General features: G+C 42.7%; 1 protein-coding gene and 1 long non-coding RNA gene across 5 annotated transcripts in view; one reads left to right on the forward strand and one right to left on the reverse strand.

Annotated features, from left to right (window-relative positions):
• The window catches only part of SRGAP3 (SLIT-ROBO Rho GTPase activating protein 3), a 289,377-nt gene that overhangs the window by 89,794 nt on the left and 173,949 nt on the right, over positions 1 to 25,634 (reverse strand). For all 4 annotated transcript variants that reach the window (XM_053303031.1, XM_053303032.1, XM_053303033.1 and 1 more), the window contains exons 4-5: positions 14,410 to 14,472; positions 410 to 595 (exon numbers count right to left, since the gene is read on the reverse strand). In XM_053303031.1, the coding sequence (XP_053159006.1) occupies positions 410 to 595; positions 14,410 to 14,472 (249 nt within the window). The remainder of the gene's footprint in view (positions 1 to 409; positions 596 to 14,409; positions 14,473 to 25,634) is intronic.
• On the forward strand, positions 1,532 to 4,601 carry LOC128347849 (uncharacterized). The gene is made up of 2 exons (XR_008317776.1): positions 1,532 to 1,695; positions 2,660 to 4,601. It is a non-coding gene; the product is annotated as an uncharacterized LOC128347849 (long non-coding RNA).

Below are 25,634 nucleotides of genomic sequence, written 5' to 3' on the forward strand. Positions count from 1 at the left end.
TGTGCCTCCAGGCTCTGCTTCTTACTGAAAAGGTGCCTGACTGGCTGACTGAAAGTTCCAGCCACCTGCTGTCTTCTTGGCATTTCTCCAAAGCTAACAAGCAGGAAAGAGAGAAGTGTTTTTATATGGCTGTCCCAAGCAGCTCTTCAGTGAAACTGTGCATAAAACAGAAGGTGTTCCTAGCTGTTCACATCCATTCAAAGCAATATTTGGGTTATGCAAGTGGCCAGATATGATCAGTCCCAAGCCTCAAACACAGGAGGTTTCTCAGCTCATGTTATCTCTCTCTGTCTCCACCCACCCCTCACCAACACACACTGGCCTCCAGATAACTGGCACTGGCATTTCACGATGAATCTTTCCGTTGCCAAACAACAAGCCACACAGAGACCCCCTTCTCACTACATACCTTCTCCTTCATCTTCTCAATCTTCTTGACAGAGCTGCGACGTTGAGGCCTATCTTCATGCCGCAACAGATTCACACTGATGTCTCCTGCTTTGTTGAACTGTTTCTCCTCTTGCTTTTCAGCTTCCTTCAGTTTGCTCTCAGCACTAATGCTCTCAGCATGGTACATATGGTATGTTTTCATCACCTAAAGGCAAGAAAGTGCATTGAGTCTCGAACATACAAATTAATAATACCGTAGTATTTATAACAAACAAATCAAGTTGTTGCAAAAGTAAATGGGTCCACCATTTGCATCTGGCTTCTGTTTTTGCCTCAGGACAACTGAGGTGGGTGAGCACAGTTCCCATTTTCAGGGCTGGCTCAAAGTTTGAGGGGGGTCTGGGCAAAGTGTCCTCCTACACTGGTGGATGGCAGCTGCACTCTTTTCAATGCTGGTGTAGTGGCAGCAATGCTATGTCAGGGGCATTGTGGGGGTTGGTGGCTCCAGCCATGCTGGCTCCAGTGGGTTTACTGTGTGGCACCATGGGCTGCTATGCAGCTTTTCCATTCTTTATATTTTTAATAGCACTTTCCAGTATGCCAGACAGTTCATAATCTATACCTTGTTCTATGCACACTACACTTTTAATAACCTAAACTTAGGTTAGACTCTCTTGCCTGAAGCTACCAGTGAACTTCATAGATGTATGGAAATTTGGGCCTCTATTTATACTCATTTATAGTATTATAAATTTATACTCTATGACATCACCCTAGCTATCTTGAGGTTAGAGGGGGAAAGGCACTAATTTATACAGAGAGTGTACATTCATCAAAAGGCTACTTAATTTTTATGCTGGTCAGAACTAACATGGACTACCTTCTGTGCCATGGTAGATGCCTATGCACTTACTAGGTTGTATCCAAAGAAAATCCTATTGAAATGAATTATATCTAAGCTAGTCATGTGAGTAACTTGTCGCAGGTTTCAGTGGTGCATAATCATGACCAACGTTCTTCAATTACATCCCACTTTGTGGCAACTGCATCCTGCAGAGACTCCATTCTCTTTTGTGGTGTGACAAATTATATCACACCTTTACAATCTCATATTTCTAATCCTACCAGATGAGTGATCGAGTTTGCCTTATTGCAAGGCTACAGACAACCAGCTCTCCAGGCAATTGCCATGTTTTCCATTCCCAAGCAGTCACATCCCCATGAAGCAGAAAGGTCATCTGAATACACCATGAATCTCTATATCTAGATCAAAATGTGATCCCACCTTCGAGATCCACTTCAAAGGTAATAGACAAAAGAATGATGGAAAGCTTAGAACAGCAGGCCCACAATCTCTCTCTTAGGCAGTTTTCAAGGAGTTGCTCTCTAAAGCTGCTGTTTTTCAGGAGGACAGCAATACCTCCTTTGCTAAAAATAAAGCAGAGGGACAGCTTTGGCCTAGAGCACACCTTGTTATGTAACTGTCTCTTCAAATGTCAGCTAAAATCCAATCAGAATCCTAAAAGACGGGCTGAATGCGACTTCACTGGCATTTGTGGACCACTATAACTTCTCTCTTTTTTTGTTTAAAATTCAACAGCAGATTTGTGCTATTATGAATAAGACTATGGCATTTGCAAAGAATGCAGAGATACCCTCATACACACACACCACACTATCCACCCTGTTTGAAATTTAATCTTTTAAAAAACTCCAATCCTTTTCCATTTTCATGAATCCTCATTGCCTATTCTTACAAGGCATAACAATAAAGTGTGTCAATTTTGCCTTATTAGTATGCATTACCTAAAGTACTCTGCAATAAATAAAACTAATATCTATTTATTGCAGAGTACTCTAGGTAATGCATACTAATAAAACTATTTCCAGATATTCTGGATATTACATAAAAAATAAATTGGTTTTATGGCACTATTAGCATGCATCCCACACAATCCTGTTCAGCCAGACTTTGGGCATCATGCATTACGTCAGGAAACCATGTTTTTCTGTACAGATACATGTTGCAGGGAGCCACAATTGTTGTTCTTCATGTTTGTTGCACGGCATTACAGCTGAAGCCTGTTTTGGAGTAAAAATGTTAGGTTCTTAGTGTGCAAAATGAGTCACACTAAAAGCATAACTTATGAGCAGTCTTGCTTCCAAGTTGGTTATTGCTTAAACTCTAAAGTCCAGCATCTAAGATAATTTGCTCCAGGTTCAACTCATGCTATGCTCCACTCAATATCACTATTTTCTTTCTACACAGGACAGCAGAAACTGTATGGATACTACAAGACATGGAGGCGATTCTCACAAGCAGCAGAAACCAGCCCGATTTCTGCTGCTCAAGTGCAGCAACAGGAACCGCATGGCTTCCAGCAGCGGCTCAGCGACAAGGCCACTTATGAAGCCCACTGCTTAACCCAGGTTTTGGGCATGAGGGCGCCCAAAAACTGGGATTACGGATCGTGTGTCTGCTGTGGCTGCTCGCAGCTGCAGCAGGCACGAGGGGAGGGGGGAGAGGGCACCCCAGGAATGCACCACCCAATCACACAGTACTGGGGCTCCGGGGGATGGGGCACCATGAGGAGCTTCCCTTCACCTGACCCCCGGAGCTGCCGGGCGAGCCATGGCTGGGCTCTGGAACCAAGCCACCACTCATCCAGGTGGGCGAGCCTCACATTCTTTATCATTATGCTAAGACAACCATGTTGTTTTTTAAGAACAAGTTCAGAGTCTCAAGGTTCTTGCTGAACTGGTTCCAGTATGGGGACCCAATTAGAAGATCTTTAGATTTACATGCTGAAAAATGAATAGGCTTCTATCAAATTTAGAATGGTGGTGGTCTTTCTTCAATGGGCTGGTTCAGACATCATGGACTGGTTATACATTACGTAGAGCCAAGATTACAACTTTGGCTTCATGTGCCATCAGAGCCTTGGGAAAGAGCGAGTAGGCACGTGCGCACACACACACACACACACACACCCAGAATAATTCTTCATACTGTGTTTAGAAACAAAGCAGGATCAGCCATGACATCCAAACTGCCCTATCCTAGCTCATTCTAACCAGAGGTCTTAAAATAAACCACAATCTGAACTCTACTTCAAATCTTGGGTTCAGACTGTGGTTCATTTTAAGTCCTTTGGTTCAGTGGATTTGGATGTTACAACTGATCCTGGCCTGTTTCTAATTACAATCGGAAGCAGAATTCTTCTGAAGTCACACACAAAGGGGAGGGAGGAACACACCTTCTTGAGGTTCTGAGATTTCACGTGGATCCATGATTTAAGCTTGACACCATGTCATGCCTGAACAGAACCAGTACTTTCATGACTGAAGGTACTAGGTCTGCTCAGACATCATAGAAGAAGAAAAAAGCTTGCTCTGCAATTTAAATTTGTCCGTGATTGATCTGAACTGCAGGGCAAGAATTTTCTTTGTGTACCCCACCTCCTTTTCCCTATCCATAAACTGTTTTAAAACTCTCTATCGACTAAAATTGGTAACTTGGAATAAAATCAATATAAAACTCTTTAAGAAACAAAACTTTGGGAAGGCACTGAAAAAGTGAAAATAATTGCCCAACAGCAATACAAGAAATGACTGAAATATTTCTGATCAAGTCAAATCAAATGGAGGAACACTTTGAGGCTATTCTCGTGAGCAGCCACGACCGAGATAGGGCAGCTAAGCCCAAGCTTGGCTGACCGTGGAAACCTTCGGGAGCCAACTGGCTCCTGGCAGCACTTCGGCAGCAAACCAGCCTAGGGAGCCAGCCTCTAAAAATGGGGTTATGGGAGCAAGCACTCCCTTAACCACATTTCCCTGACCGTGTGCAGCGCTGGCTGCTTTTAGCCAGCACTGTAACACTGATGGGTGCCCTCCCATCACTGTGGGAGTCCCCAGAATGCACCATGCACTCCTAGGGTGTTCCAAAGAGAGTTTACTATAAACCGCCAGAGTCACAGGTTTTGGATGGTATACAAATGTTAGACAGACAGACAGGTGTCTTTTTGGTGCCAGCTGAAGAACCTTTTATTTTCCCAGGACTCTTAAAGTATCATTTGAACTGGCGTGTTTTTATTGCTGTCTTGATATGCTGTTTTATTATTTTAAATATTTACCATCATTTGTAAGCTGCCCTGGAAGTAGAAATACTAGAGGGTAAGATATCGATTTTTAAATAAATATTTCAGCTTCAACTTTATTATGATCAAAGATCAGCACACAGATCAAATCCAGATACCAGAGTCCCCCAACATCGATACCAGTGTGTGCGCGCGCGCATGTGTGTGTGTATATATAAAACATACACATAAAATATACAATTAAGAACTATTACATAAAATACAAAATGGAATAAGGTAACAAAATAAAAACAAAATGAATTAACCATCTCCAACACACCATATGCAGGTCTTAATCACAGCTGTACAGAATTTGGCCACCAGATGTGAGAAATTGGTATACGTATCATAAAGAAATAAGTTTATATAAAACTAATCAGAATTATTTGGATATCTAAAAACAAGAGGAGCACTAAATCTAAGATGCAGATCATGATAAAATGAGCAATACAAAAGCATATGACCTGCTGTTTCAACATTGTCATCCCCACAAGGACATAATCTCTCCAAAAAAGGAGCCCTCCTATATCTACCCTCTAATACCACAGAGGGCAACACATCCATCCGGGCTAGCATCAGGGCTATTCTGTGGGTTGGATATGTCAGATTATACAATTAGTTGGCTGGTTTATGCAGGGGCTTAACTGCTTCAAACTACCTGTAGCTTGATGCCCAACCTAAATCTATTTGGTGTCCCATATCAATCATACGCTACTTAAGGATCACTCTGGCATTATCATAGACCAGGGGGAGTAGAAATTCTATTGATAGTCCATATACTTTTAATTCTTCAGTGATTAAGAGGGTCCAATCAGAGGAGTGTTCATCCTTAAAGACTAAGGGAGCTAAGCCAGAAGAGGGAGAAATCAATTTCAGCCAGAAATTGAAAATATAAATCCAGGCAGAGGACTCCAAGTTGAACAAACCAGCTTCCAATTGCAGCTTGACATTTGACACACAACAGGGGGTTTAAAAAATAGCCCTGAGAAATTTGGACTGGATCCTTTCAAGTGGACAAAATTCACGATATATGCAAATCTGTGAGCCATAAAGAAGCTGTGAGATCAGTTTGAAAGACCTTAATGGCAGCTGGATCATATCTGCCTCCTGCCGAAAAGAAGAATCTCAAAATCGCAGTAGTAGACCACAGAGTGTTTGTTATGATGACCTTAGTTTGCTCTTTCCAGCTACCTGTCGCCTGGAAGACAACACCCAAATATTTATATTGCAATGTCTGTGCTACATCAACCCCATTCATTTGCCATTTATGCAGAATAGGTTTCTTGGCAAACATTACAACCTTAGTCTTCTGGTAATTGATGGAGAGCAAGTTTTCATGACAATAGTCAGCCAAAACTCTCATCATTTTCTCATCCCCACCAGCGATTGTGACAGACACACAACATCATCTGCATAGAGAAGGATAACTAGATGTCTACTATTCAGTTTTGGTGGGTGAAATTCCAAATTAGAAAGTCTGTCCAATTAAGTTAAGATGTTAAACGGTAGTGGGGCTAATATACAGCCCTGCTGGACCCCCTTTACCACTTTTTTTTTGTTAAGTGTCCCTGTGGATTGCAACGCACTCTTAGGTGAGAGCCCCTATAAAGATTTATTAGCAGAAGTAATCTTCGATCGACTGACAAATTTGATAATTTCCCCCATAATCTATCATGAGAGAGATGACTGAAGGCTGCCTTGAAATCAACAAAGGTAGTATACAGTGCACCCTTTGGCTTGTTCTTATACTTGTGTATTAGATGTCTCAAGACCAGACCCTGGTCTAAGGTGGATTGTCCAGCTCTAAAGCCAGCCTGCTCATCTGCCAGTACATGTTCTTGCTCAATCCGGTCAAGCAGCTTCCAGTATAAGTGTCTAGCACAAAGTTTACCAATTATGGGGAGGAGGCTAATTGGTCTATAATTAGCTAGATCAGTTTTATTGCCTTTCTTGAATATTGGGATAATGATAGCTAGGCCCCAATCATGAGGGATTGATTGATTGATAGATGCGAAGAGTGATGCTAAAATTGGGGCCCACCAAGCCATATTAGACTTTATCAATTCAATGGGGACAAAATCAGCACCATGCACCTTCCCAGATCTTTGTTGCCCCACTAATCTCCCCAGGGGGCCATTCTGGGGTGGAAGAATCCACCCTATTATCTGTAATATAAAGATAATCTGGGGCGATCATGAAATGGGCACGAAAATGGGATTCCCCAAAACCAGGTGGAATCAGGTAATGTCTTGGATTGTTCTCGGGCTTTTTCTCCCTCTGACTAGTGACCAAAATCTAGAGGAATTTTTCATCCTAGAAGCTTGTATCAGCACCTGTCAAGACTCTTTCATTGCCAGTTTTTTCTTATGGTGAATCAGATCTTTATACTCCTCCCCCCTCCGGGGCCATCATTGATTGAGAGGATGCTGATGGGGCTCCTGCTCTAAAGAGACTAAGTTCTTTAACCAGCTGTTTCTTAGCTAGTACACACTTATGGTCAAACCATGGTCTGAATCTGTTGTAGGATAGAAGACCTGGTTGCCTCTCAATAGTGAGGGGGCTCTGCAATCGTTGGATCAACGTTTGATAATTGTCCAAAATTTCATTTATCAAACCAGCCATTAGGATATTAGACCTAAGGTGCAGCAGTTCCTCCAACTCAAGAAGATCACTCAGCCCTTTAGCGATCTCACTGGTCCATCTGACACGAAAGCGAGAAACAGAATTGGCATAAACAGGGGTTGGTTCCTCCAAAGTAAAAATATTGCAATATCGGGATCACAATATCAGGATCTCAAACGCATATGGTCACTTTCTACTCTGAAGTTGACTTTCCAAAGTAGAACATAATCACGCAAAATTCTGGAGATTACAAAATAATCAATCATACTAGCCCCACCACCACCATCACCATATGTGAACTCCCCTGGTAAATCATCTTCCGATAATTTAGTATAAGCATATCCCACCTGCTAACAGATTGCATCAGCTATGAGCCAGCATAATTACAAATCAGATCCCTGGAGAGACGCTGCTCTCAAGGGGTATCTTCTATCTCCCGATACATACATCCAGGATATCTGGCATATAGAGCCTCATTACAGGGCCTCAAGCAAACACCCATCACTAAACCAAAGTCTTGATAAGACTCTCTGATCCATAGATGCTTATGGGGAAGAACTGTGGCCAAACCAAGCTGTCCTGGCCAAACTAAGACAGGCAAGCCTAAACTTTGAAAGCAAAAGGCAGGACTGCACAAGTTTGATTCTCCCGCTGTTGTAGGACTAAAACTCCCATCTTCCCCTACTGAAGTGGCCACTGTGGTTGGGGATAATGCCACTTGGAGTCCGGCAAGAGCTGGAGGGCCAGACTTGTGCAGACCTGCCACAAGCATATGATAGTCACAATAGTACTGAGAGGCTTGTAAAGAGGGCAAGGGCGGGGGGCGTAAACCCTCTTGTGTTTTCTTCCCCTTTCATCTTCCCCCGGCCCTTTTTAAACGAAAACCCTATAAATCACAGGAATGGCTTATTGGTGGCGACTGTAGCATGGTATTTGGAACTCATTTAAGAGGCTGCTTTTACAGTTGACTGGGAAACAGATCACACATCTCAGGCAAGCCACGTCTAAGCAAAATACTTAAGCTTATTTTTTGCAACTAAAGCTGTGGAATGCCATTTTTTCATTTTTTATATCTCATGTCAACCTGTGCAATATATAGCTTTCAGATAATAAATCTGATTCTGGCTTGCGTGAGGATCACACTGCTTGAAACACATTGTTTGTTACCTTCCCCCTGACACCATGCTCAATCTCAGTTCTGGTTTACAATAATCAGTAAAAACTGAATGAAGTTGAAGTTCTGTGTAGCTCAGAATTGATCTAACCATATATTAGAAATTTTCTTGTGGAAAAATCTGAATCAGAACATTTTCCAGAAAAATTTCTCATGCTGATTTCAACCTAATTTGTATTAAAAAAAATTACTATACAGATTTAGCATGTTGTTTTATCTATTCATACAGTAAAAAAAAAACCCACAAACATACCTCCACCATATTAATTTCCTTCATTGCATCAAAAAATTTTCCAAGTAGGCAATATATAATTTGGTGCTGGGTGTTATCAGTATACTGATGACACCCAAATCTACTTCTTTCTTTCATCTGCTTCATCAGGAAATGGCGTTCATTCCCTAAATACCTGCCTACAGGCAGTAATGGGCTGGATAACAAATTGAAGCTGAATCCAACTAAGACGGAGGTGCTCATTGTAGGGGCTCAGAATCTGAGGGATGAGTTAATCTCCCTGTGCTGGATGGGGTTACACTCCCCCCCGGAAGGATCAGGTACGCAGCTTGGGGGTACTCCTGGATCCAGGCCTCACTCTGGTATCTCAAGTGGAGGCTGTGGCCAGGAGTGCTTTTTATCAGCTTGGGCTGATTCGACAGCTGCATCCATTCCTAGAGGGGAATAACCTCAGAACATTGGTGCACCAGCTGGTAACCTCCAGGCTTGACTACTGCAACGCGCTCTACGTGGGGCTGCCTTTGTACATAGTTCGGAAACTTCAGTTAGTTCAAAATGCGGCAGCAAGGCTAGTCTCCGGGGCAACCTGGAGAGACCATATTATGCCTGTTTTGAAACAGCTGCACTGACTGACGATATGTTTCCGAGAAAAATACAAAGTGCTGGTTATTACCTTTAAAGCCCTGAACAACTTAGGTCCAGGTTACCTTAGAGAGCGTCTTCTTCGGTCTGATCCCCACCGCACGCTAAGCTCATCTGAGGAGGTCTGGCTCCAGTTGCCACCAGCTCGTCTGGTGGCGACCCAGAGGCGGGCCGTCTCTGTAGCCACTCCTGGGCTGTGGAATGCGCTCCCTGCAAACATTCGTAATTTGAATTCTGTATTGGAATTTAGGAGAGCCCTAAAGACCTACCTAAAGACCTACCTGTTCAGCCTGGCCTTCGGGTGCTCTTAAATTGTTTTAAAGGGTCTTTGATGTTTGTGAACCGCCCTGAGCTATTTTGTAAGGGCGGTCAAAAAATCGAATAAATAAATAAATAAATATAGAAAATTAGATGTGGGGGAGGTGTCAATAAAAGCACTTGATGTGCTTTAGTTGTTATGCTCAAGGAAATTTGCACCTGCTAAGAGCATCTGGAGAGGTTCGCCTGTGGCTGCCGCCAACTCATTTGGTGGCTACTCGGGAATGGGCCTTCTCCATTGCAGCCCCTGGACTTTGGAATGCGCTCCCTGTTGAAATAAGAGCCTCCCCATCTCCGGCAACTTTTAAAAGGCACTGAAGACACATTTATTCACCCAGGCTTTTAATTAAATTTATAGATTTAAATAATTAATACTGAGTTTTAAATGTTTTTAATCTTTTAAATGATTTTAATTGTTAATTGATTTGATGTTTTCAATTATTTTAACTGTAAAGCACCCAGATGAACTGGTGGCAGCTGTAGGCGGACCTCCCTAGATGATCCTAACATTCTGGTGGGGATCATGCAGAAGAAGGCATTGCAACTTTGAAACAGTTGAACTTGCCTCATATTGCATTGGCATCCACTCATTGTTCCTGTGATGGACCAGGGTTTACTCTATGCTTTCTTGGGATCTGCTCTCAGTAGAGAGATTGCTCTGATCAGTTTGGAGCATGCTGCTCCTTTGAAGTAGGCTGCCACCAGTTGAAGACTGGTCTGAAGCCAGTAACCAGAACTCAGACACAGCTTCAACACCCTAGAACTGTCCGGCTTGGGACTTAACTGGCACTGTACAGCCGGTGTCCCCACAACCCAGCTCTAGACAACATTATTCTAAAAACAAACCAACATGCCCCTACGAGCAACATGGGGAAGAGTTTTGCAAATAACCTTCCAGAAGCTTTTAAACCAGACTGAAACCACTTCTAATAAAATGAAATTCAGAGCACACAGTGTGAAGTGGAAGTATCAGGCATTCTTGAGTTAAGATGGAGATCTGCATTTTGTCAAAGTTACAAATGAATTTTATGAAACACTAGCATTCCACGCAAGAAAGCAATGTGAGTTCTAGACTACTGCTGCGCTGTCACTTGAGTGGAGGAAGGGGTCATTTTTGCCAGTCTTCACTTCCTTCTCAACCACCCAGAGATGACAGTTTGGGGCGGTATACAAATTTGAAAAAGAAATAAATTGGTGCATCACCAAAATATGTTCCCGAGGGTTGCATGCTATTGGACATATTATCGTGACATACAGATGGATTGACAGGGAAGGGAAGATAGGCAAAAAATCATTCCATCCTCCACCTGAGTAACTGTACAAAGATACTTGCACTGCTGCATGTGTGCTATGCTAGCGTGGATGTCAGCCAATGAAATTTTAAAAGATGGAAAATGTTCTCCTGGAAAAACAAAGCATGAGACACTTTTTCATTTTGGAAGATTTTCTATCCCACATCTCTGTCCATCTGTAAGGATTAGAATGTTTTAGTGCTACCGTCTGCAGACTTGCAACATAAAAATTAATTCCAACCTTCTCAAACGAAATAGCACAATCGCTCCCTCTTCTTCATCCTGTGCCAGGTGCATGCATTCTGGGGACTGTGAACTGGAGAAGCCCAACAGCTACTGGGACCAGCCAATGTGGAGAGAGAGATTGTGTCATTTGTGGATGGCCCTTATGCAGCTATTTATGTCACATTGATTGAGAGGGAGGTAATAAGCACTATGCCTCTTGACCTTCTCAAGACTTACACTTGAGTGATGGAGGACAAGGAAGAGCTCTCTGGTCAACTCCCCAAGGCCCTTTTAGAAAACAGTTCCCTCAGTTTTGCGAATGTGGTAGATTTATATGCCTTTTGGCTTCCCCAAGGTTGCAGCAATTGAGGTAGGATAGCTAATCTAAGGAGAAAAGTCTCCCGAGTCTTTGAACATAGGATGATCTTAATCTGTTCTCATAAATTCACACTGTTGGACTACAATGTACATTTATAGTTAAAAGTGTCTTTCCCTACTACATTAACAATATTCAGAAGTTATATGCCCTGGATTAAAACAACGTAGGGTGGGGTTTTTTGTTTTGGTTATTCTGTGAAAATACCTTCAAATTAACTCCAGCATATTTCAGAGAGAAACCATAAATGTTGATCACTACTATCTTGACATAGCAATACATTTATTTAAAGGAGGGGGGGGTTAATCTATCAGTATTACTACAAAACCTCAAGCTAAATGTATCAAGTTAGACATTTCATCCCACTCCTTTACAGAATTAAGATGTTACACATTGCTAGTTGTTAACGTGTATGCTCCGCCTAAGATGCGAAAACAAGAAATCAGCTTGTTTGGGGCTGAATTTGAGGACAGCTTCTCTTCTCTTTTCAAGATGCCCTAGTAATTTGTGGTGCTGATTTTAATGCCCAGATTGGTCCATACAATAATAATAATAATTATTATTATTATTATTATTATTATTATTATTATTCAATTTCTATACCACCCTTCCAAAAATGGCTCAGGGCGGTTTACACAGAGAAATAATAAATAAATAAAATAGCTCTCTGTCCCCAAAGGGCTCACATTCTTAAAAAAACACAAGATAGGCACCAGCAATAGTCACTGGAGGTACTGTCCTGGGGGTGGATAGGGCCAGTTACTCTCCCCCTGCTAAATAAAGAGAATCATCACATTAAAAGGTGCCTCTTTGCCCAGTTAGCAGGAGACACAATAACAGACAATAACAGTTTTCAGAATGCCTGCAAAAAATGGGGGTTGGGCACCTGCTCTTTCTAAAAACCCTTGACTGAGCTTTCCCTACTAGAAACCCATCAATTCCTCCTTTCTGGTCTTCCCTCCTGGTACTTCTTTATTCAGAATGCCTTCACTGCATCAATAGTGTTATACCTCTAGTGCTGGTCAATATAACTGAGTGAGTATTACATCTATATAGTATTTGCCACTACACTAAATTAAGGTATTTGTCATCAGCAACGTGTACATCTTTAGGAGGCTGTACACACAGGGCTTCTGCCCCGAAACTCCTTTGGGAGAGAGTGTGTATGTTCACATACCAGCCAAACTTACCCTGAAGTCCCTTCGAGATTCCTGGACCAACTCCACACACACAACCCCGGCTTTGGCTTGTAAATTCTAGCTTATCTCAAGGTACTTTCGGATTTTTAAAATGCTGGTTTTAAGCATGAAAACGCCATAGCAAACAGGGAGAGACACTGACGTAGAATCACTGGCATGATAACAGGCATGCTCTCTTCAGAAATGCAGATCTATCTCTGTAGGGAGCTCTCCCCCCACCATTGGCTAGAAGGAATCCACTGATGCCTGCATGTGGACTTGTTTTAAAAGAAAACCGAGAGCAGAGGGGCGGGGCTGCTTCCCTCAATTGCACGCATGTACTTCGTAGTGGCTTCACTCAACATTTACCCCAAAGCCTGAAGCCAAGTGCAAATAACTCCTAGGTAGGTTTAAAAATCAACTTGTCATCCAGGAGCGGAGCTGTAACTGTGCACAAGGGTTCTAAGAACCCATACACAGCTGCCACTAGGGCCACTGCACGCACTATGACAGGCACCTGACAGCACCCATCCACCTCCAGCACCTCTTGATGGAGCAGCAACCTCCCTGATCAAGCAGCCCAGGGCAGGCTACCCTGTCTCCACCACTCAACTGGCCGCCACACTCTGGGAGGAGAGCTGGTCTTGTGGTAGCAATCATGACTTGTCCCCTTAGCTAAGCAGGGTCTGCCCTGGCTGCATATGAAAGGGAGACTAGAATTGTGAGCGCTGTAAGATATTCCCCTCAGGGGATGGAGCCGCTTTGGGAAGAGCATCTAGGTTCCAATTCCCTCCCTGGCAGCATCTCCAAGATAGGGCTGAGAGAGATTCCTGCCTGCAACCTTGGAAAAACTGCTGCCAGTCTGTGTAGACAATACTGAGCTAGATGGAACTATGTTCTGACTCAGTATATGGCAGCTTCCTATGTTCCACAGATGTATAACTGCCAGTTGTGTGGTTGGTACAGCACTCTGCTGCCATGCCAACCACTTAAATGGCTGTAGTGCATATGCAGCCGCCAACTGAGCCGTGAGGACAGAGCAACCTACCCTGGGCTGCTTCATCAGGGAGACCGCCACTACTCCCACCACCACATAGTGGGGAGAGAAGGGGTGCTGCGAGGGGTGGCCGCTGCCAGGTGTGGGGGGGTGGACAGTTGGCCCAAAGACAGGTGCTATGCTTTCCCTACACCACTGTTCTCATCTCCAGCTCTAAGGGAAATGGGAAATGCATTCTGAGATATTGGTCATGTCTACTTCATTGTAGCAGGAAGGGAAAAGAGGGAGACTTCCGTGTCAAACGAATTCGGCATTGGCACCAGATCAAACCCATGTTAAATAGCTATTCAAAAAGGTTTATCTGTACTGCTATGGAGTTATTTGCACCAAGTAAAGATCAGAAGAGCAACCCTAGAAAAGGACTTGGCCCCAATTATAGATACCAAGACGTTGGGAAATGAGACCAAAGAAGGAAAAACAAGATAAAACCCAATTACAACTGTTCTTTACAGTAGCAGGCAATTATATTAGACCAACATTCTGCCGGTACAGATAGGACACGTGCCATCCGTTTTCTTGGGTTGCAGGGCAGGACTGAAGTCATATTTACTGACTGTAGTGTAGGCCCTGCACTAGTGGAATCTCCCTTCCCACACTCAAATGCAGTTAAGTGAAATAAATCTGGATATATTTATTTATCATTTTAATTTAGAGGGGTTGCTAAGTGCACCAGGAGACCCCAAAACTGAATTTCATATGGTTGCATTTAACCATATGAATTTTATTTCAGAATCTTACACCACAAGTTTAAGTATAATGCAACTCACAGTGTAGAGTTCATTGGTGACCTTCAGGAGTTCTTCGTGCATCTGAAGACCAATTTCCTTACTCTGGGAACACAAAACAAAAGCAAAATGGGTAAACAGATTCTTGGAATGCTCAAGATTTGTTACAAATGCAAGGATTAGATTAACATACAGTTACACCACTCTCAGAACCACTGTGATACTTCAGCCTGATTCAGACACACTAAGCCATGGTTTACTGTGGCAATCCTGTGCATTTTGCTCATCCGGTACTAGAAGATTTCAACTTTGTGGTTTAGAACAAACTTTGCTGCAACATCCAAAGCCCATAAAATTCATCTTGTTCTAACCATGATTTGCAGACAAACCAGGATATGCAACCAGGAGTCAATCCCCCGACATGGTTCATGCACAGAAGTGTGGAATACTACTACAATTAGTAGGGTGATTAAGAACAGCTTGTTGGGCAATAATGTATTCAGTAGTAAAGGGTGCAAGGGATGATACAAATAAACCAGACACACAAACCTTCTGGCAGGAAGTAGAGCTACAAAAATGATACATTTTAAAAATGCTGTGCAATGAGCTATGCTTTTCCAAATTCTATTTTATTACTATTTTCCTACTGAAAAATACTACCAATCCAGAGTTCAACTGAATACTAATAATTCATAGCAGATGTACCCTTCCCACAGAGAGCAAAAAACCAAACAGTATTGCAGTGCCTCTGCGATGCAGCTGCATTTTTCACATGGTTTCTGTGCTTGATGAATCCATTTATACTTTTCTCAGCTTGCAACAGAGCTGGAAGATTTTTACATCAGTTTCTGGTAATGCCATTTATACATTTAGAAGAAATATTTTCTTCCTCCTAAATCTGTTTCCTATTGCCTGAACACTCAGATGATATTTTCCAGTCCTAGCTCTATTGTGAAATTTTGTTTTTAAACAGCATATATGTTCAAATTGTGAATATAGTATCTTTCAATGAAATTGCTTTAGGGTATATACACATCTCAATAGTGTTTTTTTAATAACAAATCTTTGTATAAATCCTTTCTAATGTCCTTTCCCCCTTAAGAACTGAACTGGCATAATCCAAAATGGATGCCAATCAACATCTGGATTCCACTTCTTTTGCTTAGTAATATTTAAACCAAAATACAGATGTCTGCATTTTGAACTGAGGGCTAATAAATGAAAGATCAACTCAGTTCTCACAAACAGCAGATATAGTGGCAAACCTGGGCCTAGATTGCCCACAAACTGCAGATGGGGCTTATGTGCTGGAATGCTTCTCCATATCATCATCTATCTATACGCACACACATGTGCACGCACACACACACCCTGCACACAGAAAACTAGATGTCAGGAAGAAGTCAAGCTTCCTCTCTTGGCATGCTCATTTTCTGTCTGTATGACTGTCATTTTGGGGAGGTATTCAATCATGTGAGCCCCTATATCTGCCATCTGGGCTAGTAGAGTACAGACAAGGCTTACTACTTCTCTGTCGTAAGAGAGAACTAAGCCATATGTTTTATATGTAAGAAGTTTTAAGATCAATTGCCAGTCACTCCAGTAAGAGATCTCAGACAGTAGGGGCCAGGCAAGTCCTCTTCTTCAGATCTTGGGAGTGTTGCTGCCAATTAGTTTAGATAGTAATGGTCTACATCAGGGTTTCGCAACGTGCGAGTCCCCAGATGTTATTTGACTTCAACTCCCATAATCCCCAGCCCCAATGGCCTTTGGTTGGGAATTTTGGGAGTTGAAGTCCAATTACATCTGGTGACCCACACGTTGAGAATCCCTAGTCTACATGGACCAAAGCTCCTATTCCATATAAGACAGCTTCAATATATATGTATTCATATACCAAGAACTCATTTTCATTATGTAAGTATATTGAAATTACTCCCAAGGCATCATTGCTTCCCAGGATTTAACTTCAAAATGAACGATGCCTGAAAGCTGGCCAGTAGAGTTCCTCTGACTAGTGACTGCTTAGTGCCAAGGGAAATGTACTATCTCTGTGCTTATGTACCTCAGAGTGTCCGGGGGTAAACCCTGGCAGTAAAACTAAGTTCCAAGGCACAAGCTCCTACTGCTCCTCATCCAAGATTGATATATTCAAGTTTTAATTTTAAGCATACCTATGTGCCAAATGGATCTCACTTGTCATCTGAAACTTTCATATAAAACTCTGAAGCCTACATCAGATAATTGGAGCCTCTATTATTTCATTCATGGCACAGCAGGGAAATAACTTGCCTAGGGAGCAGGAGATTGCTGGTTTGAATCCCTGCTGGTATGTTTCCCAGATTGGGCAGCAGCAATATATGAAGATGCTGAAAGGGAGATGGCAATGGTAAACCCCTCCTGTATTCTGCCAAAAAAAATCCACATGGCTCTGTGGTCACCAGGAGTCGACACCAAATAGACAGCACAACTTTAACTTTACTTTATTATTCCACACTTTAGTTACCAGTTTAGCTGAAACTAGCATAAATCTGCTGGTCAATTCAAATGATGAAGTTTGCTCTGCAAGGTCAGATGTACGATTCTTGAAGTTGATATTACATTGCTCCAAGAGTGATTATAGATACTAGATTCCCTCTCCTGCCCTTTGCTATAACTATAACCACACTGTAAAATGGATTTGTCTTTTCTAGCTGCTTTATCTGTATTATTTAATTTCAATTTAATATGAGTTCTAACAGATTTGGCTAATCCCAAGTTTCCAAGATAAAACCCAAGAATGACTGTCCAATCTCTTCAGTACAGTTCAGATTTATATTTGTATAGCATTGCTCACTGTAAATAATTACAACAGGTTTAGAATTTAATTTTTTCATAATGGTTAGCCACATTTTTTTTCATAACACAAATCATTCACGGATACAGTTCTACTAAATTAATTCTCCACCTGCTTAGCCATTATTTATAATATATGACCACCAACTAAGCAACCCTAATTAATGCAGCCTCACCTGGGATAGTTTGGCTAGTTATTAATAACTCTAAATCCCCATGACCAAGAGAATGGAAACTAGGAATGTTGCTTACCATTCAGCAGACAGAACCTCATAACATCAAGACGAACCTTTGCCAGAACTCTGCATGTTAACCAATGACACCAAAATATGTTTTTGCTGATATGACTAATCCCACTCACTCCTGATCCTATAATTCTGATATAACTATGTTGTATGGGGGGAGGGGTTGTGTGCTTTTTCCCTTGCCTTTTTTTTAATGAAACACATTGGTGGACTAATATTTCTTGACAAGCAGAAGAATTACTTCACTGTTCTGTCAAAATTGACATACCTAATCAATCTATGTACATATGTACCTGGATCCTTAATGCAATGATCTCTTCATAGAGGAATCTCTTCACAGAGGAAGAGTGAGGACAAAATGTGAGATCTGGAAACCTACTCCCAGTCCCACGTAACTCTGGCACCAGTCTTTAGATTGTGGGTGTGTATGAAGTGCCTGATGTATGAATTATCTTTTGTTGAAGATAGATAACTAGAGGGTAGGTTCAATCGGCAAGTAAATAAGCAGATACGTCTGAACATCTGACACAGGGAAGATAATAGAGGAACGGGAAGATAACCAAAGGAGGCATTTCTTCTCCACTACCACCCCACCCCCAAGTTACCCATTTTTAGCTGAAAGGATGAGCTCAGGTCTCTATTCCACTGGGCTTTTACAGGAGAAAGCAGCAAAGAGGTTACAGAAAACATTCCTCTGTTGCCCCAAGTTCTCCACACATCACATAGGACTTGAGGGAGGTGGAGGCATTAGTAGCAAGTGCAAACCATTTCTGGCTAGTAAACCAAAGAAAATGGTTGCGGATTCCTGGCTATGCAATTATATTAGGTTCACCACTATGAAGAAGATTTTATAAAATTGGCTAGTTTATTTGACCCATAACATGAATGAGACATTCTTCAGGTTTCTCACTCTTTCAGAGAACTGCTAATCGTCTCCTCTGGGATGAAAAACTGAAATAGATTTCTGAGTTAACAGTGGGATGTTGGTTCAAATGTGGAAGAGCCACTCTCCTGTTTTCCTCGAGTTTACACCTGGAACTGTTTATGGACAATTCTTGCCTCAGATAATTCATTATAATTTGAAAGAAACATTTAAAATAGACTTCTTTCAATACAGTAGCACACAGCAAGCAGCTGGAATAATTTGATATCCCAGGATTTTATCCCATGTTTGGTTTTAGCAACAGGATCCCACATCTGAAAGGAAGTCCTATAACAGAACACATCTGGGTAAACTATGTCCCGCCACCAGTGAGACCTAGGTTACTAAAATACAGAGAGTTTGATAGAGAGAGTATCTAGCTCAGGAGAGGGCAATCTTAAGAACAAGTACAACCTTTATGTCTTACTACAGTAAGATTTGCAGATAAGAATTAATAGGCAAACCATTTTAGAAGTTCTGGGGATACACAGGTGACCAACTCAAAGCATTTGTCAAAGCAATCAGCAAAGACTTTTAGCTGCACACACTTTCATTCATCAACATTTACCTATTACAGGCATCTAGCATCACAGCTGGGCCAAGGGCAAGTTTGCAGCCATCTTTTAAACCTGTAATGCAACCCTGCACTGTGGCACTGGACACAAATGTGGGGACATTGCATTCTAAGTAAAGAAAGATTTAGGCCACCAGCATAGCTAATGAAGAGTAGCGAGCCACTGCTGCTAAGTCAAATAAGGCCTGCTTATTTACTTTTAAAGGTGCCATTTACCACCCCCACTCCCCTGGCAACACTCTCACCGGCCCACGGACCACTGGACTGGCTCACGGTTGGGCCAAAGCAGACTGCACCGGTTCACAGAACCACGGTTCAGTCTGCATTCAGACCCAACCACAAACCTCAATCCAAGCACACCACTGGAAGGTCAGGGCAAGGGGGAGGGTTGTGCCTGGGTTGATCTGGCAAGCTCCCACAGCTGTTGCCACTGCAGGGGAGTTGCAGAGGAGTAACAGAAGGAGAGAGGGCATGCCCTCGGCTCTTGCCTGTGGGCTTCCCAGCAGCTCCTGGTGGGCCACTGTGTGAAACAGGATGCTGGACTGCATGGGCCTTGAACATAGGAACAGCCCTGCTGGATCAGGCCCAACTAGCTACTGCAAGTGATTTAACACTGGCAAAACCAGGCTTCACTAGAAGTACAGGAAAGGTAGTATTCTCTTACCCCAGTGCAACCTAAACAGTGACAAATGTTTCATAAGAGGTCCTGGATCCCAGTCCCAATTTGTAGGAAATGGAATCAGTGTGCCAACTAATACATTTCTGCAATATGAAATATATTGTCTGGATAAATGTGCTCAGAAAGGGTGTGGAAACTGAGTCCATAAGAACATAGGCTTATACAGTCAGATCATTAGCACATCAAGCTCATTATTGTCTACAATACTGAGTGGTGTTCTGTGAGTGGGAACTCCTGTGATTTCCCATTTGTCATGGACGGACCACCACCTGGTTAAGGTTGGACTCACAACCCACCTCCACAGGGGGCAGGGCCCATTAGGATGGTACGCCCAAGAAGGTTACTGGATCCAACAGGATTCCAAGAAGTCTTGAAGGGATTTAGTATTGGCTCTGCTGGTGACCCTGTTGACACTCTGGTGGGGAACTGGAATAATAAACTCACCAGGGCAGTGGACACGATAGCTCCTAAGCGTCCTCTCTGACCTACTTCGAAACTGGCCCCTTGGTATACGGAAGAACTAAGGGGGCTGAAGCAGCAAGGTAGACGACTAGAGCACAAGTGGAAAAAGACTCAATTCGAATCCGACAGATGATTACATAGCATTTAAAAATCTATGCTCAGGCAATACGTGCAGCAAAGAAGCAATTCTTTTCCTCCTGTACTGCATCCACAAGTTCACATCCAGCAGAGTTGTTCAGGGTTGTGAAGGGGCTAATGTGTGCCCCTTCCCCCCTGAATCAGTACTTAGAATGCACCATTACTCGCTATGACATTTTTAAATGAGTTCTTTGTGGACAAAATCTCTCGTATTCGGGCCGACTTGGATTCAAACTACACAATTGTTACAGTGTCTGATGCCCAGGTGTCCAGCAGCTCCTCTTATGTGATGACCCTGGATCAGTTTAAGTTCATGACTCCTGAGAAATGTGGATAGGTTGCTTGGAATGGTGCGGCCTACCACCTGCCCTCTTGATCCTTGATCTTTGATACTTATAAAGCCCTGAAAAGCTTAGGCCCTGGGTATTTAAGAGAACATCTTCTTCACCATGAGCCCCACCGCCTGCTAAGACCATCTGGAGAGCTACTCAGGAAGAGCCTTCTCCATTGCAGCCCCTGGACTTTGGAATGCACTCCCTTTTGAAATAAGAGCCTCCCTATCTCTGGCAATTTTTAAAAAGGCACTGAAGAAACATTTATTCACCCAAGCTTTTAATTAGATTTATAGTTTTAAATAATTTTAATACTGGATTTTTAATGTTTATTATCTTTTAAATGATTTTAATTGTTAATTGATTTAATGTTTTAAATTATTTTAATTGTATGCCCAAATAGGCTTGTTTTGGGTGGTATAGAAATATTTTAAATACATAATACAATTTTTAAAAAAATACACAGACTGGCAGCGGCTTCTTCAAGGTTGCAGGCAGGAGTCTCCCTCAGCCCTATCTTGGAGATACCAGGGAGGGAACTTGGAGCTTTCTTCATGCAAGCATGCAGATGCTCTCCTCAGAGTGGCTTCATCCCCTGAAGGGAATATCTTATAGTGCTCACAGGTCTCCCATTCAAATGCAAACTAGGGCAGACCCTGCTAAGCAAAGGGGACAACTTATGCTTGCTAGCAATCAGCAGCATGGGTTTCAGGACAGTTATTCTACAGCCTGTCTAGCATTTTTCCAAACAGAGCCCTTGAGTTAAATCATCGAAGCATTGGAGAATAATTATAAAAAAGACAGAGAGCCTATTAGTCACAACCTTTTCTAGTATGCACCACATCATTTAAAAGATCACTCCACATTTGCATAGAAATGTAAAAGCAGTTTTCTTCAGGTCTTGAAAGCAAAATATATAGTTATATTGGTTAGTCCTTAGAATCAGACATTGACAACATGTCCCAGGTGCTAGCAGAAAAATAGGAAAACATATTTGTTTAATTTAATGTCTCAGCTTGCAGCATTCACCAAAGTGACTCCGGGAACTGGATCTCCTTTGAGAGATTTCCTTTATTTTGTGGAGAAAGAAGGTATCTAGAAGGGAGAAGGTAGCAGTTCTAGTAATACTTCAGGAATGTTTTCATTGCTAACATTGGTTATTTTTGCTGGTTCACAATCCTATTGTTAGAGCTCTCAATGTAACCAGCTATAAACCTTTCCCAGAAAGATTTACTACTGTGCTAGGGAGGACTGATAGGTTTTATGCAGCAAGAAACCACAACCAAAGGGCTTTGTCATAACTTTAAACAAAGGATCATTACTTTGTTGCTCCATTGCAAGAAGCAAAGGAGCATTACTAGTAAACATTAGAAAGATCTTGAAAGACAAATACCACCTGGGCCACCCCATCAACGCATGGACACTGGTACAAGCTTACTAACATGAGGCACTAGGCTTGACTTGAGACTGGGTCATATCTCTCAGACAAAGGTTGTTCCAACAAGTGACCTACCAGACAACCTGCCTCATGTCAACAATGTAACCCTAGGGATAAACACCCAATGTTGGGTAAGTCATCCAGACAGTAAACTTTCATCCCTGATGAACTGTGCAATCCTGGTATAAACTCCTTCTTTGCACATAAACAGAGATCATTTGACACTAATGTAATGGTATCTGTCAGGAACCCACCCTGATGCCCCTCTCAAGTCCATGCAGAGGCGTAACGATGGGGGGGGGCAGGGGGGCACGTGCCTCAGGCGCCACCCTGGCTGGTCACGTGGGGGGCGCCAAAAGTGCCCCCACCGATCCCCTGGCTTCCGCTTTCCTGGTTTGTTTGGTTTTTTTTAAAGTGCAGGCAGCAGTCGAGTGAGTGTGAACAGTCCAACCGGGCGTGGCGCCCCCCTCCCCCGGTCTCGGCGCCGCCTCCCCGCCCCCCCATTGCTTGGCTCTGGTGCCGCACGGGCACCTAAAATTTGTCGACGGACAATCTTCGTCACCATACAACAACAGCTTAGCATGCAGAACAGCAAGCAAGTACTCCGCAGCAGTCCCCGCCCCGCCACCAGTCGCGCATGCGTGGTGCTGGTGGTGTGGTGTCCAACTCCTCCTCCCAGCTCGCCGTCTGCAGCACAGCACGTGCGTCGGCGACGAGGCAGGGAGTCAGACTCGGAGACTCAGTCGAGCGACGGGACATGGGAGCATTTTTCTGCTGCTGCTGAGGCCGCTCCGCTGCACAAGAAGCAAGTTCTCTTGCTGCACTAGGGGGGAGTTAACAGCCGGCCGCTGCCGTGGCAGCCCACATAACACAAGCCAAGCAAAAGCAGCACCAGCCAGGAGTGGACAAGGTGTGTGTGAGATCGATGTGATAGATCAATGAAATTTGTTTGTGAACTTGGTCGGGCGGGCGGGCATGGCGGGGTGGGCACGGCATTGTGATTGTTTGCATTTGCTCCACTGGTTTCTTTCCTTGGTCAGGATCGGGCTCCTCCCCACCAGCATCTCCCTGCCAGCCTCCCTTCCCAGCCTGTCGTCCTCCCCTTCCCTTCTTCCACTGAACTGGATGATGGGTGGGTCCTTTTACTTAGTTTCTCCCTTCCGTGGTCTGCTTGCTCTCCGTGCCTTTTCTCTTCATTGCCTGCTCCTTAGTGTTCCAATTGGCTTTGAAACAATGCCTTCAGCTGCATCGTGTGATTAGGGTTTTTTCCTCGCTATCTATTCTTTTGGTATTGTAATCTCTGGAGACCTAAAGGAAGGGAGGGGAGTGGGGGAAATTCTCATTTTCCCTCTCTGTTACCTTGATGTCTATCCAATTCGTTTCAATAAGACTCTTATTAGTTATGCCTCTGCTCTTATTGTAATGAATTGGATAGACATCAATGGTAACAAGGTTACCATTTTTGGTAACCAAAAATGGGAGAAATATGATTTTCAGCATTTCCCAGAACCTGCCTAACTGTTGCTTAGTGGAGCTTAGGGTGAATAACTACAGTGAAAATAATTCAGTTCCAACAGACATTCAGAACAGGGCCCATCTGCTGCCACTGCAGTCATAAATGCAGTCACAGCACAGAGAGAGAACTCTGTGTTGCATCTTCCCATTTCCTTGCAGTTGTGAAGTATACAGAAAGTGAGGCTATTTTTACTCCACTCATAGTAGCATATCTCTTAGTGTCAGGAACAGTAGTTATATTTTATATATTTGCAGGGATCACTGGAGACAGATTGTCATGCAGATACAAAAAAAAAAAAAAAACCAACTTCAAGAAGATGACACAATAGTTGTTTCTGATAAACATGGGAACCAAAGACTTGATACCTGTGTGAACAACCAAGAGTATGAATCCCACTTCCCTTATTTCAGGTTGTAGGCATCTTTGATTCCATCACTAGCTTTCACCATGACATCAGGAATGCCCAGCATATTCAGAAAAATATCTTCTCATCCACACGGGATGTCCATAGGCATTAGTATCATTTTTCATTAGGTAGATTATTCTAAAGTCTTCTAGACTAATTCTGATGTTTGAGATACCAGCCAACTTCACAGGGTTGTTGTGAGGAAAAAACACATGTGTGTCAGTCAGATGTCTGTTGGGGGGGCAGTGGGGGGCGCAATTTCAGTGCTTGCCCCGTGCGCCGTTTTCCCTAGTTACGCCTCTGAGTCCATGGAGATGATTTGTTCTATATTATTTTATAACAACTTGGTTTCTATGTCCTGGGAATTTATTAAGTTATTACTTTCTTTCACTTTCACCATAAGATTATTTATTACCCTGCTCTCGGTACTTAACTCCTTGGTTATGTAGCCTCGCAAGCATAGGATAGGTGTATATATTCATTGCACAGAAGAAACAAGGCTTAAAATGTAGAACAAAATAAGAGTAAGTTTATTGTTTACAAAGGATTGAAATAAATATCTCTACAAGGCAGGGCACATCAACTTCTCTACAATGTTGCTAAACAAGACAGCTTGTGGACTCCCTCAGAGTGCGTTTTCCTTCTTTATAACAGTAACACTTAGGGAGATATATAACTTGAGACAGAGGTATTTAAAGTTGGTTTTCAGATTTGGTGAAATAACCCAGACCTTTCTCTCTGTTACCAGGAGTTTTCACTTCTGGGCACCTTTCTCACTCAAGGTTTGTTTCCCAAGCTTAAAACTCCAGATATCTAGAGCACTGCACCCATGTACTGCTAGTTCGACAGTCTCCACACATTCACCTACCAAATCTCTCACAAAGCCCTGAACAATCTCCCTTGTTCATTTACCACAAAAAATCAATCTCTCAGCTACATTCTGTCCAACCTCTCTCTCCTAACGCCCAGTCCCAACTCTTAGTCCCAACTCCCTTTCTAACTGTCGCCAACTGTAGTTATTTAAATCGCTCCTTGAACATTCCATGCTTGGTTGCTATGGCAACTCTTGCTCATGCACTCTCCATCACTCTCTCTCCAGCTTCTGCATGTATGTTTCATCACAGTAACACTGCACTGTTTGGACAACATTATGATGAGCACTTTCTCCAGAGTGCGGTGATGTCAAAATGTTGAGTATGTGTGCAGTGTCTGGTGCAAGGAAATGAAAGAGGAGTCAGCATAGTTCTGAATTTTAGAAACCCATTAGGCCAGGCTCCAGGGAAGGAGAGTAAATGGGCTATTTTTGCTCACACATCACAAGTACAAGTATTATTTATTATTTATTTATTTATTATTTATTCAATTTTTATACTGCCCTTCCAAAAATGGCTCCAGGGGGAGGGGTTACAAAGAGAAATAAAAAATAAATAAGATGAATCCCTGTCCCCAAAGGGCTCACAACCTAAAAAGAAAAATAAGATAGACACCAGCAACAGTCACTGGAGGTACTGTGCTGGAGGTGGATAGGGCCAGTTACTCTCCTGCTGCTAAATAAAGAGAATCACCACGTTAAAAGGTGCCTCTTTACCAAGTTAGCAGGGGTTCAGAAATAAAAGTTAGCAGTACAGAAATATTTGCTGGACTAGTTCCAAAAGACAGAAATGTATTAGATTCAAAAAATTGGAAGATAACAGTAGCCAAGACCAGGTACAATTCCTTC

Source organism: Hemicordylus capensis, chromosome 2, assembly GCF_027244095.1.
Source record: "Hemicordylus capensis ecotype Gifberg chromosome 2, rHemCap1.1.pri, whole genome shotgun sequence".
Lineage (NCBI taxonomy): Eukaryota > Metazoa > Chordata > Lepidosauria > Squamata > Cordylidae > Hemicordylus > Hemicordylus capensis.